Here is a 17,022-nt window from a genome sequence, read left to right as displayed (position 1 = left end):
GCTGTTGTCTAGAAAGATATAGAGCACAAACTAGCATGGTAACTATGGCATTGCATTCCCTGCAGTAGTGATGAATGTTTGCTGTCTGGAGTACAGACTACCTTTTTCAAGAAAGTCGATTATCACTATGTTAGAAACACAGATTTTAGGTTATCTTTTGACAAACCTAATTCAATGCTGTGACTGAAGAATATGTATACTTTTGGCCGGGAAGACTAGTGCTTTTTAAAATAGAGGCACATGGTAACCAAAAAAAGTGATGTATTGATTTGATGGATTGTATGCAATAAGTGTTTGCATCATACTTGCTTATTTGATCTATTTCATTTCAGTGGATATTCCCTGTGAACCACCATTCCGTTTCCGCTGTGAAAATAATCGCTGTATCTACAGTCACGAGCTGTGCAACCAGGAGGATGACTGTGGAGATAGAAGCGATGAGAAAGAGGAGCACTGTACGTTTACACATGTACAGCCAATTTTATTCAGTAATTAGTAGATACATTTTCTAGTAATCCTAGACTTGGACTTCCATCAGTGTAAAGTATTTGTAATGTTTAATAATAATAAAAAACATCCACATTGAATGACAAAATGAAACAAATATTTTAAAACTAATGTTCAGCAGGAAATGATTTGAACTGTGGTTATTATAGCGCAGAATATTTGCAGCATATAGATGCAAGTATAGGTTTAATGTGTAACAAGTCCCTCCCCCAGCAATTGTATGCCCACCATATACCGTAAGCATGCTGATAAATTAGTATAGTCTGAAAAAAAATATCAAATTATAATGTTATGGTATAGTCTGTTTAAAATAATGAAGAAGAAAGAATTGGCAATTCAATAATGGTCAGGATGGCAAATGTTGCTGAAGTTGTTTTGAACATGGTTGTCTCTGAATTCTGACCATTGTTGTGCATGACTCAACAATATTGGACCCTGAATAATACGTATGAGGATCTTAAGTGTTTAGGCCTTGATGCTGCAACTAGTTCTGCATGGGTAGACCCCTGCACTCACATGGAGCCACACTGATTTCACTGGGGCTCTGCACATGAGTCTGCCCATGAAGAACCAGTGATAGCATTCGAGAATTAGCACCTGGAATAATAGATACATTCTATTATATATCTTTATTATACAGTGCAAAGTTCTGCTCTCAGATATATTCACAGTACCTATTGACTCAATGGGAACTGCATGTGCACGTTTCATAGCAGAATTTGGCCCCAAACGTAAGAATGTTTATTATTTACTGACTTTTTAAATTACCCAATGTCATGTAATCGTAATAGCATGTTGTATATGCTAGAATGGTCTCAACTAAACTAAAATATCAAAGACTGGAGTTAAAGTACAAAATATAGAGATAAAAGATATTAAATAGCCCTGCCAAAGCAAGAAGTTGAATCCACTGTTGAGTAGAAAATATGTAACAAAAAGTGTTTATGAAATAGTCCTTGTATCTCTGTAGAAGGAGGAAGTCTGGTTTTTGAGTTGAAAGTGACTGGGAATTGGCAGACCTGGGTTCTATTCCCAGCTATGCCACAGACTTCCTGACTCACGTGATCAAGTTATTAAACCTCTCTGTGCCTCATTTCCTTCCTCTGTGAAAGGAATTATGCCTAACTTGTGGATGTTGGGAAGCTTCATAGGTGACAGTAGCGTGTGTCTTTTGAATTGTAGGTCGAGAACCTACCCCAAGACCTTGTATGGCTGAAGAATTCAAATGTGGTAATGGAAATTGCATTCCTCTACATTACGTATGCGACAATTATGATGATTGTGGAGACCATTTTGATGAAATAGGCTGCAGTAAGTAACAATGTTGTTGTTACGCAGTATAGTAGTAATCAGTAGAACTGAAATAAAAACAGTTTTTGAAACAGAAATAATAAACGTATAGTATTGACTAGAGCTAGAATATAATAAATTGGAACTGCTCTCTGCTCCTGTTATCTTACCATCCTCCGCATATCTTTCCGAAACATTGACATTTGCAAACTAAGAAGCTCAGTATCCTGAACTGTGCAAGTTTAGGCTAAGAGTCTTGTGCTTCACAAGAAGCAATTTGGTCTTGTTCTAAAATAGGATATGCTGTAGAGGCTAGAGCAGACCCTGAACTGGCGTAAATTGTCATAGCTCCTCAGAAGTCAATAGAGCTAGCATGATTTACACCAGCTTAGTACCCATCTCTGGAGAAAGTGAACAACTCATCTCACACCAGCACCCTATTGGCCAGTGCTCAGATTGAAGTCACCTCCAGTCATCAGTGTTGTTAACAGTTTTTCACAAGATGAGGTGCCACAGGACTCTTTGCCGCTTTTACAGATCCAGACTAACATGGTTACCCCTCTGATACTTGACACCAATCAGGAGAGTCACTGCAATGTGGAAACTTTGAGTAAAATATGTGTGTGTGATAGGGCGTGCAGAGAGATCCTAGAGAAGTCCACCTGAATAAAGCATTTTGACTGCAATAGACAGACAGCTTAGATTTATAATTTGAGTATGCACTTGTGATTTCAGTTTGTCAGGTGTTTATGGCTTCAGGTGAAAATGTGCCAAATGATGTACTGGGGATTAAAACCTAGTATGTTCGCATATCACAAATAACTCACAAACTGTTAGCATAGTCTTTTCTGAGGTGGCTTGCATCTCTATTTCACATCCATCCCAGTGGACTTTGAGTAGTGGAAAATAATGATGTGACCTCATGAAAATGTAAAAGTATAAAAAGGATGTGAAATGGTGCAAATCAGACAATTTGATGGCATTCAGCCCTGTACTGTTCATGGGCAGACATGAGCTCAAACCAAACTTACGGCGTTTGGATCCTTTCCAGCTTCAAACATCAGCATTAAACAGAGAAAGAATAAATAACAATAAATAGTTCTATAAACCTAATCAGGATGACAAATATCTTTTGTTTTGTGATGGGAATAAAAGGTGTCTAACTTTAATTGCAGGTATAAATTTTAAATATGAATGCAAAGACACTGTGTGTGTGTGTGTGTGTGTGTGTGTGTGTGTAATATGTATGTATATAAAGGTAAGTGTGTATAATTATTGTAATTAGCATTGGTATATAGTTGTAGGGCATAAACAGTTAACTAAGTTAGTGAAATAATATTTTGGGCATAAATCTGCATCCTTCCTCATCCTGTGTCAATACACATTTGTTATTTAATTGTTTCTACTTACATGTTATAGATCTACTTGCTGTATTTTCTAAGTGTCAGAGTAATTTTTGTAAATGCAGTGCACCTCAGATAACCAGTATCGCCATAGATCACTGCTTCATTTACACACAGCACATTAGATATGTTTATAGTGAAAACAAGTGTAAGTTTCTTTAACAAAGACTAGAGATAAGAGAAGTACCATGTAAGAGTACTGGAAACAAGTAGTTACATCTAAATTAAAATCATAACGTGTTACAGAGCCTACACTTAAATAACAAGGTACTCTCCTATCTAATGAAGTTTAGCTCACCCAAAGTCTTTGCGGAGTTTTCCAGTCAGGCTGGCTGTGACCCTCCTTTCATAAGACAGAACATGCTGACAGTTTGTCTTCTTGGTGAAGGATCCAGGTGTGCTTCAGGACTCCTAGTTATACCCCCAAAATCCATTGTCTTCACTCGTAAACAGGATACCCCTCTGCTGTTTTTGTATTTTACTGCAGCTTTCTTCTCTTGTGATTTCATAATCTCTTCATTAGCATCAGGCTCAGTAATGCAAACAGGTCTTCAAGGTGATACATACAATACACAATACACTCATGACCAGACAGAGATACGTGTCTGCTAGCCCCTACCTGAAAGGAACCTGTCCAAGGCATTCAAATCCTGGTGACCTGCCTTTAACTTCAAGGCTTTAGGATCATAATTTCCAGTATAATTATATAGCTTTTAATTATTATATGAGCATACATTTTGCAGTGATTATGACGAACAGCGGACTGCTGGCTCTCGATAGAGATCTCATAGCCACCCTTTAGTGAATCATTATGCAGATACCTGACCCAGGGGATCTCTGTAAAACCCCATGCATCCTCTTTGTGTCCTCTACCAGTTGGAACCAGAGGTCCCTGGGTCAGAGGTCCCTTGCTTCTTCCCATATGAGGCCTGATCCAAAGGCCACTACAGTAAATGGAGTTCACTGACTTCAGTAAAGGTTGGGTCAGGCCTTACATGAATTAGGTGCCTACTCTAATTCCAAGGTATAGCTGACATAGGTCTATATCACATGTAAAAGGAATTTAGCAAGCATTCTGTTTTGGTTGTGAGATGGGAGGGAGGTGATGGTTGTAGTGGGGCTGTCAACCTATCCAAATCCCTGGAATAGTTGCAGCTGCTTTGAACTGGCGTCCAATATTTTATGTCATTCCCCTTAGTGCTGGGTAGGCTGGGTGGGTAATGAGGTCATTCAGTATGGCAATGTCATGGATTCATAGCCAAAGAAATGATCCTGCCTGAGATTTTCCTGACCTCCCTGTAATTAGTAAGTAGTACTATGGCCAGGGAAATCCCTGAAAGCCCTTCATGTCTGCTGAAAGTTTTTTCCAAGGAGGAAAGAAGGAGAAGGCCAACTTAATATTTGAAAATTGTTTACAAATAAGAGAAAATAATAGAAATTGTAGCTCTCAGTATGGTTTATGCTTTTCCAATAATAATGATTTACATTCTTTTCAGACTCAGGAACAGGACGAACTTGTGCTGAAAATATCTGTGAACATAACTGTACCAACTTAAGTGAAGGAGGCTTTATCTGTTCCTGTAGGCCAGGGTACAATGCCAGTGAGCTGAACCGGAACTCCTGCGATGGTATTTTCAATATTTTATTAATCTTCTCCATGAAAGATGTTCAATTTGGTTTTGTTACAATAATTTAAATGTAACTATTCATTATTGCATGTAAAGAGGATTTTTGCACTTCAGTGGACCTTGTATGACACAGATTTGGCTTCTGAAATATATATTCTCTCCCAGAATTTAGGCCCCAGTTCAGCAAAGAACTTTAACCTGTGTATAATTTTAAGCACGTGAGTAGCTCCCTTGACTTTAATGTGAGTACTCAGATGTTTAAAGGTAAACACATTCTTATTTGCTGAATTAGAGTTTTATGGCTTGATCCAGCTGCACTGAAATAAAGGGGAGCCTTTCCACTGACTTAAGGCTAGATCATATCTGAGTTACCACTGTCTATATTTAGATTAGAATCAAAGCTTCTGCTCTGAGAAATTCACTGATTTGCTTACAGTGCAGTTCTACACTGTTGCTCAACAGCTGTTTCCTGTGCATCTAGTATAATATATGCTCGCTTTAAAGATGAAAATACATTTGTATTGCTTCTTAGTCTAGCTAGGGCCATAGAACCAGGCACATCTAAGAGAGAGTGAGCTGGATTCTAATCTGTCAGCTCTCAGTCTAGAGAATTGTTTACTGAATTCTAAGAAGTGGGGTTTGCACAGATGTACACTGAAGTGTTGCTGAGGGTAGCATATAGCCCACAGAAGCTTTAATGCTGGTGACGATGTGCTCTATGGAAAGAACCTAGCTGGACTCTCAGATCCCAGACAGACAGTTAGTACAAACATTAGTAAAGCAAGCACACTGGATCTGGAAATAACTGAGACAAAATAAACATGAGAGCCTGTGATGTCATGTTTAGAATCCCTTTACAGAGCAGAACATTTCACATCCTGGGTATCTTGGCATGTGCAAGGCCAGATTAGAGCAATCTAAGGCCCTAGGCACACCCTGACATGAGGACCCCTGTGGCTTCATCCCCATATGGCCTCGCCCCTGGTCTGAAGCCTTCCCCACCCCTTGGAGTGGGAATGGTGGTGTCCTTTCCCACAGAGGCATGGGGCCCTTTTCTCTCCACCCACCAGAGGAGCAGCAAAGGCCCTCCCCCTCAGAAGCAGCAGATGTCCCCCAATATTTACGCCAGGATTTGGGTGTATCTGTTTGAGTGGGTGGGCTGGGGCCACTCCACACTTTTCTACCTGCCACACACAGCTTCCTCTTTTGGGATGGTGTTGGCAGTGAGTCCTGGTTGTTCACACTCTTCCGGCCACGCTGTAGGTGGCGAATGCTGCCTGGCGCAGTGCAGCAGCTCAGCGCAGCAGGACAGAGCCCCCTGCCCCTGCCAAGTCATGTGCTGGGATGGGGACAGCAGCACTCTCCCAAGTCCCAGACAGCGTCTGGCCACGCTGCCTGGGAGGGGACGCTGCCAGCATGGTGCAGCGCAGTGGGACAGCCCCCCTCCACCAGGTAACGTGGGATGGGGAAGGGACAGGATGGGGAGAGCTTGGGGGCCCCAGGCTGGGGGTGGGGCAGGGAGGAATCATGTGGGGTGTCACATGGTGAAACCATTGCCTCCCTTTGGCTGGTGCCCCCTTTGTGTTCCTCCCCACTAGTTGCCCCAAATCAGAACGTCAAAATTATAAATGTGACTAGTTCAGCTAAGGAAACAATTAAACCTGAGATATTTTCTCTCTCCATTTGTGTTTAGATATCAATGAGTGTGAGATCTTTGGAACCTGCCCCCAGGACTGTAAAAATTCCAAAGGAAGTTATGAATGTTTCTGTGCTGATGGCTTTAGGTCCATGGGTGATCAAGAGGGAAAACAGTGTGCTGCCAATGGTATGTTTAACTGACAGCCTGACTGATTGCCACCTGTGAAAAGCAAGCTAACTGTAATAACTTTAATGAATGTAGGCGTCTCCGTTATAACAGGGGGGAAAAACAAAAATCTTTTTGTGCAGCATTAGATTCTGTACATCCTTGTAACCTTGTACATCTTTGTGCAGGAATGTAAATACTCCCTCTCTGCTTCCATTTGTAACAATTAAAATAATACCCACTTCTTGCAGGTATCTGATGTGATAAATACTCTAAAATATGTTGGGTGCCTGCCCTCCTCTCCCCTTCATCCAGATTTCCTGAAAACAAAAGACTGTCTATGCTGTAGGTTATCAGCAAAAGGCAGCTGCCCGTTAGCTCCCACCCCCTAAGTAATGTATCAGAAGAAGACAGTGTATTGAAGTGGTGCAAATCAAAGACAGTTTGCTGACAGATCACCGTTTATTGTTCGTGGACTGATGAACACAAACAAGAGGATTTATAACAGCTCATTTATAACTCCAATCATTAGTTCTGTCTCTTAGGTTAATGTCAGTGGCCGTAGTGTGTGACAGTCATTGAGTAGGTAGATTCTGATTTGGTTCAGAAAATAAAAAACAAAGAGCTGGAGAAAACAGAAAAGAGGGCTGACAATGGAACAGTAATAATATATGGTGATTGAAGCGGGGTTATGCTGTGTATAAAAAGATACTTCGAGCTTTTAAAGGCTAAGTGACAAAGTTGTGGTGTATTGAGTTAAATAACATAGCCTTACAAAGAGGAAGCAAGGCACCCGGCCTGTTTGCAGTAAGCATTTTTAAAAGTTGAAAAGCCAAGGCGTGTAAGAAAACTTATTAAAAAAACAGTTTTCACGGTTTCCAGTCCAAAGGCCTGAACCTACAAACACTTACTACTAGGCTTAGTGCTTATTATGGTAAGTGAGTGCATTGACGTCAACAGGACTAGTGATGGTAGTTAACACCAAGCTTGGTAGTAAGCAACTGTAGGATCTGACACCAGTTTTGCAGACCCAAAAGGGCTGGGTAGTTCAGATGATTGTCCAAGTAAGTATTTTTTCTATCAGGTATATGATTTTCTGAACCAAATGTAACCTCTAAAACTTTAATTTAGGTTTGACCATCAGTAATTTTCACCTGCTTCTCTTGTGAGAGTACTATTGAATTCAGAGAAGTAAAATCTATTGTTGCGTTCTAGGTAACCCTCCATTGTTACTCCTGCCAGACAATGTGCGAATTCGGAGATACAATATCTCATCACAGCAGTACTCTGACTATATTGATAACCAGGAGCACATCCAAGCTATAGACTATGACTGGAATCCTGAGGGAATAGGCCTGAGTGAGTATATTTGAAGCTTTCATACTTAACAATGCATTATTTGTTTCAGAACTAGTGTTAGTTTTGGAGGTTAATTTTCCTTTTTAATTTACAGTCAAACTAGATTAGTTAGCAGTTCTGGTGGAGTGGATGTCCTTCAGCTATATGCCTCCCTCAGACCTATCCTCTCACACCCTGTCAGTTCTTTTACTACATCTAGTCAGTGAGTTTTGTTTTGTTCTGTGGTCTCTTTCTTTCCCTTTCATTTCTTACCCAAGGACATTGTGACTTTTATGACAAGGTTGTGGCTGGCTCTTACTATGTGTGCAAGCGTAGGAGGGTGCAAGAAGCCCCTCACCCTGGCACCCCCAACTTCAGGGCTGGCCACAGCTAGTTCCTGCACTCTTCTAATCTCAACAGGGCTTCAGGACTGCAGTAGTTTGCAGTCATGTGTCTCTTTTCCACCGCTCAACCCTAAGGGGGAAAAGGCTGGTGGATCCTTATGTTCTGTCATATGTCACCCTACCAATGAACTCATCCTCTGCCATGTGTAGCCCCTGTATGAGCTCCCAGGATCCTGCCTGTCCTGTACAATGAAATAGACATGAGAGGTAAGGCACTGACTCTTGCAAAATGTGGCATGGGCTCTTTAATGACTTCAGCTGCACGTCTTATCCAAAGTGTATATTTTAGACTGATGATTTTAGAATTTGTGCAAATTTTCCTATATTTTTCATTTTCATTGAGGGCTAACATGAGATTTTCACACAAATAGAAATATGTTAAATTGGTATCTCATATACCATAGTTATCTCAATAGGGGTAGGATCTTCCAAAAATGAGTAAACATTTCAAATGACTTCACAATGAAAATGATTTTTGAATTTTTTGTAGGTATTGTATACTACAGCATTTTGGGACATGGCTCTGAGTTTGGATCCATCAAACGTGCTTATCTCCCCACATTTGATGGCAGTGGAAACAATCCTGTGAAGGAAGTTGACTTGAATCTGAGATACATAGTTAATCCTGATGGTCTAGCTGTGGACTGGGTTGGGAGGTGAGTAAACAGAAAAGTTAGGAATTGTACACACGTGAATATGGTGAGAGTCTGAGATATTGATCACCGGTTAGACATGTGAAATCCAGTCCTTTATCTTAGACAGGCATGCAGGAGACGTGAGCAATATGGTGCTAGTCCTGCATCCTGCACAAGCTGTCCTCGAGCTGGAGATGGGAGGTCTCAAGGTGGCCCAGATGAATGCACTTTTCTTTGCACTTTGCTTCTTTGATCAGAAGCAACATGTGCTTCAGTCTAACACCTGTTGCTGATTGCATCATATGTGCTAGCTAGCTGCCTGGGCACTGCACATACTCCCCAACTGGCAGATCAGTCATGCCTCGTTTGGATTGCGGTGCACTGGCCACTATGTTTGCTGAACATTCTCCCTAGCATTAAATTAAGAACTTGTGAAAGAACTTGCCCTGTGGCTTCTGCAAAGGGAGGAGGCTCCCAACCCCCTTTCTGTCTGTCTGTCTTCTATCTGTCTAGGTTCTTACTTGGTTCCTATCACCAGAGTGTCTGAATGCCACCCAGAACAGAACAAAAGCAAGAGTTGAACATAGACTCGAATTATCTGAGGGTACTAGAATGTTAAGTGTGTGTGAAAGCGTTTCCTTTTCTTCCTTCAGTTATTGGGCTAGAGAATTTAGTTTTTCACTTAACCCTGAAGATGAGGTGGTCTGTGGTCATTGTTGCTCCTCTGGAAGAGAATTCCTTGGCCTTGCACCAGATGTGGAGGAAGCTTGGCCCCTGTGCTGTTATGAGATTATGAGCTGACCCTTTTGTTGTTCTTGTGGGATGGAACAATTGAAGGAGGCTGTGGTCCCTGAATAGGAGGTGTTGTTTTAGATAGCTTGATCTAACGCCATGGAGTGCCTTATGGGTGTAGGGAGAAATCTTAAAATGTACCCAGTGTTCTGTGGAGAGCCAATATCGTGAGTGGGGCACAATGTGTTCTCAGTAGCAAGATTCATTTTTGAGATGGGCTGTTGCATATTGGACCAGCTGAAGTGTTTTAAGGACGGTGCAATCATTCCAAATACAGGGAGTTGCTGTTGTAGGCAAGGGAGTTGGGAGCAGTTGTTGGCAAGGGAGTTGGCAGCAGTAGCTATTTCAGCATGCACAAACAGTGAGGAGTCTGAAAGCAACTCCCAGCCAATGAAACAGCTTGTCTGAAGACAGACTCCCTTAATGGTGGGAGATAGCATGGCAGTGATTATCTCTGTAAAATGTTTCCCTCTACCCTCTGGCATCACCGCCGCCTTGCTTAGTTTTAGCGTCAGTCAGCTGCCTTTCATCTACTGGCTGATCTCACCGAGGCGCTGAGATAGTTGAGTGTCTGTCTTGGAAGTGAGTGAAATTATTGTGCTGAGTTATTCATCTGAGTAGTGTGGACATTTAAGACTGTTAAGTTTCATAGTTTTTCCTTGTGGTTCAGTCAAGATGTGGTGATAGAAGCACAACATAGTGAGCAGTCTGGTAAAGTGAGGAAGAATTGCTCATTACAGCTCTGAGTTCATGGCCTGAGAGGAAGGAACTCGGCCATCTCACTGCTTTCCCATTATGGGTGGTGGAAGGTCATCCATCAGCATGACTAATGTTGTTTCTATTTGCATGTGCTAGCCTGAAACCTGACTGGGAGGAGACCTGGATATTGGTAGTGGATGAGCATAGTTGGAGACAGCCCTTTTTAGCTTGTTGGGTCTGAGTTACCAGTGTTGAGTCAGACTTCCTGTAGTTCTTCAGAGCCTCTTGTGTGAATGACTGAGGAAAGGAGACAGATGTTTCTAGTTGTGGGCTTGATGGGTGGCTCCTGTTGCTCTGCCTCCTGGATTGGGTAATATGCTCTGTGATATATGTTGGCAGCTCCTCATCGTATGTTGTGCTGGTTACCAGGGCAGGGCGAAGACAATCTGGTGGGAGGACGTGATTTACTACCCTGAAAAGTTCTGCTGGTTTTGACTCAATGGCTAAGGGGAAAAATTATCTCTTTTCTTCCACCACGGCTGTGTGATAACATTGGAGAAAAATTATCTCTTTTCTTCCACCACGGCTGTGTGATAACATTGGAGAAAACCTCTGTGTTGAAAGCCTTAGATTTACACTGTCAGCCTTCATGTTCCTTACTGTCTACGTTACCCATGACAGATCAACCCAAAAACCAAGGTTATCTCTGAGGGCAGTGGGGGCTGCCTGCATTTATGTGTCAATATCTCCACAGTTGTGAGCAGGTACAGGCAACATAGTGGTAAACACACCAGCAGCCTGTCTATCCTGGCACTTCTGCTATTACTGGCAATGGATTTGTATTAGTACTAGAGCAATGGTGAGAGATTTAAATAAAAAACTGCTCAGTGTGTACTTAGGGTATTTCTACACGCAACTGGAGGTGTGATTGCAGTTTAGGCATGTATACCTGTGCTAGCTTTGATCTAGCTAGCCTGACTAAAAATAGCATTGAAGATGTGGGGTAGGCTGCACAAGTCCACCTGGAACCCTGGTTAAGTACTCGCCTTGCTAGCCAGTGCTGTGGTGTGTGCCGTCACATTCTTCACTGCTGTTTTTAGCGGCGCTAGCTAAATTAAAGCTTGTGTGAGGGTGCCTACCTGAGCTGTACTCACACCTCAGACTACACTGCAGATCTACCACAGGATCTGTACAGTGAGACAGGGGTCACGTCTTTGTGCCTCTGTTTCCCCATCTGTGAAACAGGAATAATAGGGCTGTCAAGTGATTAAAAAAATTAATCGCGATTAATCACGTGATTAATCGCACTGTTAAAGAATAATAGAATACAGCTTATTTAACTATTTTTGGATGTTTTCTACATTTTCAGATATATTGATCTCAATTACCACACAGAATACAAAGTGTACAGTGCTCACTTTTATATTATTATTTTTATTACAAATCGTTGCTCTGTAAAAAACAAAAGAAATAATATTTTTCAATTCACCTTGTACCAATAATGTAGTGCAATCTCTTTATCATGAAAGTTGAACTTACAAATGTAGAATTATGTTAAAAAAACTGCACTCAAAAATAAAACAATGTAAAACTCTAGCACCTACAAGTCCACTCAGTCCTACTTCTTGTTCAGCCAGTCGCTCAGACGAACAAGTTTGTTTACATTTGCTGGAAATAATGCTGCCTCCTTCTTGTTTATAATGTCATCTGAAAGTGACAACAGGTGTTTGCATGGCACTGTTATAGCCGGTGTTGCAAGATATTTACATGCCAGATGCACTAAAGATTCATATGTCCCTTGATGCTTCAAGCACCATTCCAGAGGACATACGTCCATGCCGATGGCGGGTTCTGCTTGATAACGATCCAAAGCAGTGCAGACTGGCTCATGTTCATTTTCATCACCTGAGTCAGATGCCACCATTAGAAGGTTGATTTTCTTTTTTGGTGGCTTGGCTCTGTAGTTTTTGCATCACTGTTGCTCTTTTAAGGCTTCTGAAAGCATGCTCCACGCCTCATCCCTCTCAGATTTTGGAAGGCACTTCAGATTCTTAAACCTTGGGTCGAGTGCTGTAGCTATCTTTAGAAATCTCACATTGGTACCTTCTTTGTGTTTTGTCAAATCTGCAATGAAAGTGTTCTTAAAACGAACAACATGTGTTGGGTCATCATCTGATACTGCAATAACATGAAATATATGGCAGAATACAGGTAAAACACAGCAGGAGACATGTAATTCTCCCTCAAGGAGTTCAGTCACAAATTTAATTAACACATTATTATTTTAACGAGTGCCATCAGCATGGAAGCATGTCCTCTGGAATGGTGGCCGAAGCAGGAAGGGGCATATGAATGTTTAACATATCTGGCACGTAAATACCTTGCAGTGCTGGCTACAAAAGTGCCATGCAAACACCTGTTCACATGTTCAGGTGACATTGTAAATAAGAAGCGTAAATGTAAACAAACTTGTTTGTCTTAGCAATTGGCTGAACAAGAAGTAGGACTGAATGGACTTATAGGCTCTACAGTTTTACATTGTTTTGGTTTTTTTGAGTGCAGTTATGTAACAAAAAAAAATCTGTATTTGTAAGTTGCACTTTCACAATAAAAAGATTGCACTACAGTACTTATATGAGGTGAATTGAAAGATACTATTTCTTTTGTTCTATCATTTTTACAGTGCAAAAAGTGTACACTGTACATTTTGTATTCTGTGTTGTAATTGAAATCAATATATTTGAAAATGTAGAAAAACATCCAACAATATTTAATATATTTCAATTGGTAATCTATTGTTTAACAGTGCAATTAAAAGTGCGATTAATCACGATTAATTTTTTTAATCGTGATTACTTTTTTTGAGTTAAATGCGTGAGTTAACTGTGATTAATTGAAAGCCCTAAGGAAAAACAATACTTCCTTATGCTCACAAGGTGGTGGTGAGGCTACATTGGTTCAGAGAAGAGGCATGGTACAAGTGCTAAATATTATTTTGTTTAATATATGATCTTCTTTGAGACAGCTAAGAAGATTAACAAAGGTATTACAATAAAGATTAGCAAAATCCAAGGAAGAGCAAACAGTGCTCTGCACATAGGATCAGAAAACTTTTACATCAGGTATGATACTTAAAAATTTATAACAACCTTGTTTCTGAAAATGTTTTTTGTTAAAAGATAAAAATACAGAATGGAGCTGTGGCACCAGCAATCCAAACAGATGCACTCACAAGAGTTACCAGATTAATTCAAATGTAAATTAATTTTCAGTTTTAATGAATCAGATTTCTGTTCCCAGAAGACTATGGCATCTGTGAAGATGCTCATTAGTTACCTGCAGTGCCTAAAAGTAATAATAAAACCTCACAGTAGGACTTTTATCAAGGTTATTTGACAGGAAACGAGGCCAGCTGCAGAAACTTCTGCGCAAAGAGAAACCTAGTTAACCTTATAGGTAAGGTCTGCTGAATTCTGCAACAAGCTGCACCTAAATTCAACAGTCAGGTTTCTGTGGCGAGGCATCCTGGGAGTTCTACAATGCAATCAGTGCAGTATTCCTATATTAGTTATATAGGTATTAAATGAATGTGATTTTACAGGGTCCCAATATTTTTTAATGTGCCAGGTTTTGTTTTTCATTTGAATACTGAGTGCTACAGGAAAAACAACAAGAAACTTATTAAAAGATAAGCAGATTTTCTCAGCCCTATCCCCAGGTATAGCATCTTAACCTTTTACAGCATTTTAATTGTGTTTTAATATAATTCAGGCATCTTTACTGGACTGATGCTGGGACAAATCGAATAGAAGTAGCAAAGCTAGATGGACGGTACAGGAAGTGGCTTATTTCCTCTCTACTGGATCAACCAGCAGCTATTGTTGTGAATCCCAAGCTTGGGTAAGCATTTCAGGACCTGAAGGAGTTCTGTGAAATAGCATGCAGCAAGTAAGACAGAACACAACAATAAGCTATAGGAGAGCTTTTACCTCAATAGCTGAAAAGACTAAGGCTATGTGTTGCTGTTGATGTCCATACAAATTTCTGTCCATATACTGGCTGCAGGGGATTTTTAAATAAGGGAATGTATTTCAGGGCCAGATTTCAGGAAGGGTCTGGTTTGGTGTTACAACAGGGGCTCAGGGTTCAAACTGTTGTGTCTCAAACTGTAGATGCTGGTTCCTTAACATACCTATTAAAGATGTCTTTCCTACAACTCCTCCTGCCTATCATATTATCATTACTCAAGAGACAGAAAAAGCTGTGGGGATATCTTTCCATTTATTCAGACTACAAGAACCAAAGAAACATCATCATTTTCCTTTTTTAATTATTTGTTTTGGCCTAACCAGTCCCCATTTTGTATTCAGCATCACACAAGATGCATCCTATGGCCGATCCAGCAAAGCACAATTCCTCCCCAGCTCTTCTCTTCAAGTTACTTCTCCCCTTTTTGGATGCAGCTTACCTCTTTTGTGCTTGACCAGCTCTGCTACTGGGCTGGATGGTGGAGCCCTATCTCCATCCACTCCTCATTCCTTCCCATCCCTTCTGTAACCCCTTGCTCACAGGGGGATAGCACCAGGCACTCAGCCCCATCTGTGCCCAGAGCTGTAATCTGGGCAACTCTAACATGGATGCACAGAAATAGGAGGAGTCACTAGCCCCTGTTCAGCTGCACTTGAGCAAAGTTGTGTCTAGCGCATACGTGGTCCCCTTAAAGTCAAAATTAGGGTAGGTCCATTGAAGCCAAAGGAGCTGTATTGAGTTACATGAGCTGAGGATAGCACTCAAAGGAAGCTGCTGATAACTCTTTTTCCTGAATGACCCTGTTAGAATTGCCTCTGCAACTGTCCCTTCTCCACCTGAGTGCCAAGATGCAGAAACTCTCCTTTGACGTTTATTTTCCATTTTATTCTTTTATAAAAATTTGCTCATCTGTTGAGCTCTGTGTGTGTTTTTCTTGATCCCAGTCTGCAGATCAGGAGTTACACAACATACTCTTTGATGAGTCCTACGACTTAGTTATTGGATGATGCCAAAGAAAACAATCCCAACCACCGAATTCTAAGTCATTTTAAATTCTAGTTATACTGTTGTAGGCTTGTGTACTGGACTGACTGGGGGAGGCAGCCAAAGATTGAATGTGCCTGGATGGATGGACAGCAAAGGCAAACGCTGGTTTCTGAAGACCTTGGCTGGCCCACAGGACTTTCTATTGATTATCTCAACAATGACAGGCTGTACTGGAGTGATTCTAAAGAAAATATTATTGAATCCATGAGACCTGATGGAACAGACAGAACCACTGTATTACACGGAGGTAGGAAATAAACATGAATGTTGTATATATTTCTGGTCTAAGAAATTAACGTGAACTTAGGGCCAGATTTTCAAGTACTCAGATCTCACAACTGGGGCCAGATTTTCAAAAACGCTCAGCTCCCAATTAGGCACCTTATTAAGAACCAAACTTGGTAGTGTTTTCCATTCACTTTGCATGCATGTAAATGACTGTGCAAGGTGGTTGAGAATTAGGTCCACTGCGATTAACTTGCATGAGCAAAACAGACAGAACATGGCACAAACTGGATGGATAATTGTTGTTTTACGTGTGTTGTTATCAATTTGCAGGAACAGTGGCCTGCTCTTTTCAGTCATGCATTTCCATCAATACAAATGCAAGTGGTTAATGAATAAAATGCTTGATTCAAGAAGAAGAATAGTTGGCTCATCGATACTGCTAGGGGTTCTTTGCTAACTGATGATAATTTTGTTCCTTTGAGAAGTCATCAGTCCGTACAGCCTTGATGTCTTTGAAGGCCATTTATATTGGATTTCTAAGGAAAGAGGTGAAGTTTGGAAGGAAGATAAATTTGGAAATGGAGAAAAGGTGAAAGTGCTGACTGTAAACCCTTGGCTCACTCAAGTGCGCATCTATCATCAGCATAGATACAATCAGTCAGGTAATCACCAGTCTCGTGTGTTCTGTTCCCTGTTATCTGGAAACTACTATCCCAAATCCATAACAATGCCTTCAGAAAGCTTAGTATTAGCCTGGGAATAGGCAGATCTCTCAGCACATTGAAAAGTACGTATTTTTGAAAGCATAAGGATGGAACTGGGATTGACAAGTGTATTAAATATAGAGAGAGATAGAGAGAGGGGAACATATAAAATAAAGCAGGGTTTAAATACAGAAGAACAGTACATTTCTCTTTTGCAGTCATTTAGCACAAAATTATGGCTGAGTCCATTTTCCCCCTCCTACAGCTTCTACACAGGAGGCAACAATAATTTATATTTGTACTCCAAAAGCACAAAGTGCAGGCAACTTGTTACTGCCTCCAGTATAGACCACCTCTATCTTAACTCTCCTGTAATAGCAGGGCTGCCCAGGAGCAGTTCATACTACTCTAGCATGCTCTTCCCAGAAGGCTTTGTCTGCACTATGCTGGTGGGCAGTGTACATATAGCTACATGCCACAGAGAAACGCAAAGTGCGTCCACATTACGATGTGT

The 17,022-nt window shown here is 40.9% G+C and overlaps 1 protein-coding gene across 3 annotated transcripts in view; it reads left to right on the top strand.

Moving 5' to 3' along the window:
* Window positions 1-17,022, top strand: part of LRP2 (LDL receptor related protein 2) — a 181,292-nt gene that overhangs the window by 141,964 nt on the left and 22,306 nt on the right. For 2 of the 3 annotated variants that reach the window (XM_084643576.1, XM_084643575.1), the window contains exons 62-70: window positions 333-455; window positions 1,690-1,818; window positions 4,697-4,828; window positions 6,522-6,653; window positions 7,848-7,991; window positions 8,865-9,030; window positions 14,272-14,400; window positions 15,603-15,823; window positions 16,287-16,466. In XM_084643576.1, the coding sequence (XP_084499702.1) occupies window positions 333-455; window positions 1,690-1,818; window positions 4,697-4,828; window positions 6,522-6,653; window positions 7,848-7,991; window positions 8,865-9,030; window positions 14,272-14,400; window positions 15,603-15,823; window positions 16,287-16,466 (1,356 nt within the window). The remainder of the gene's footprint in view (window positions 1-332; window positions 456-1,689; window positions 1,819-4,696; window positions 4,829-6,521; window positions 6,654-7,847; window positions 7,992-8,864; window positions 9,031-14,271; window positions 14,401-15,602; window positions 15,824-16,286; window positions 16,467-17,022) is intronic. The other variant, XM_084643577.1, reaches the window with a different exon arrangement.

The sequence above is a fragment of the Lepidochelys olivacea genome (genome assembly GCF_965140295.1).
Source record: "Lepidochelys olivacea isolate rLepOli2 genome assembly, chromosome: 11".
Lineage (NCBI taxonomy): Eukaryota > Metazoa > Chordata > Testudines > Cheloniidae > Lepidochelys > Lepidochelys olivacea.
Note: the sequence above shows the minus strand (reverse complement) of the source record. Positions and strands in the feature narration are given on the sequence as shown.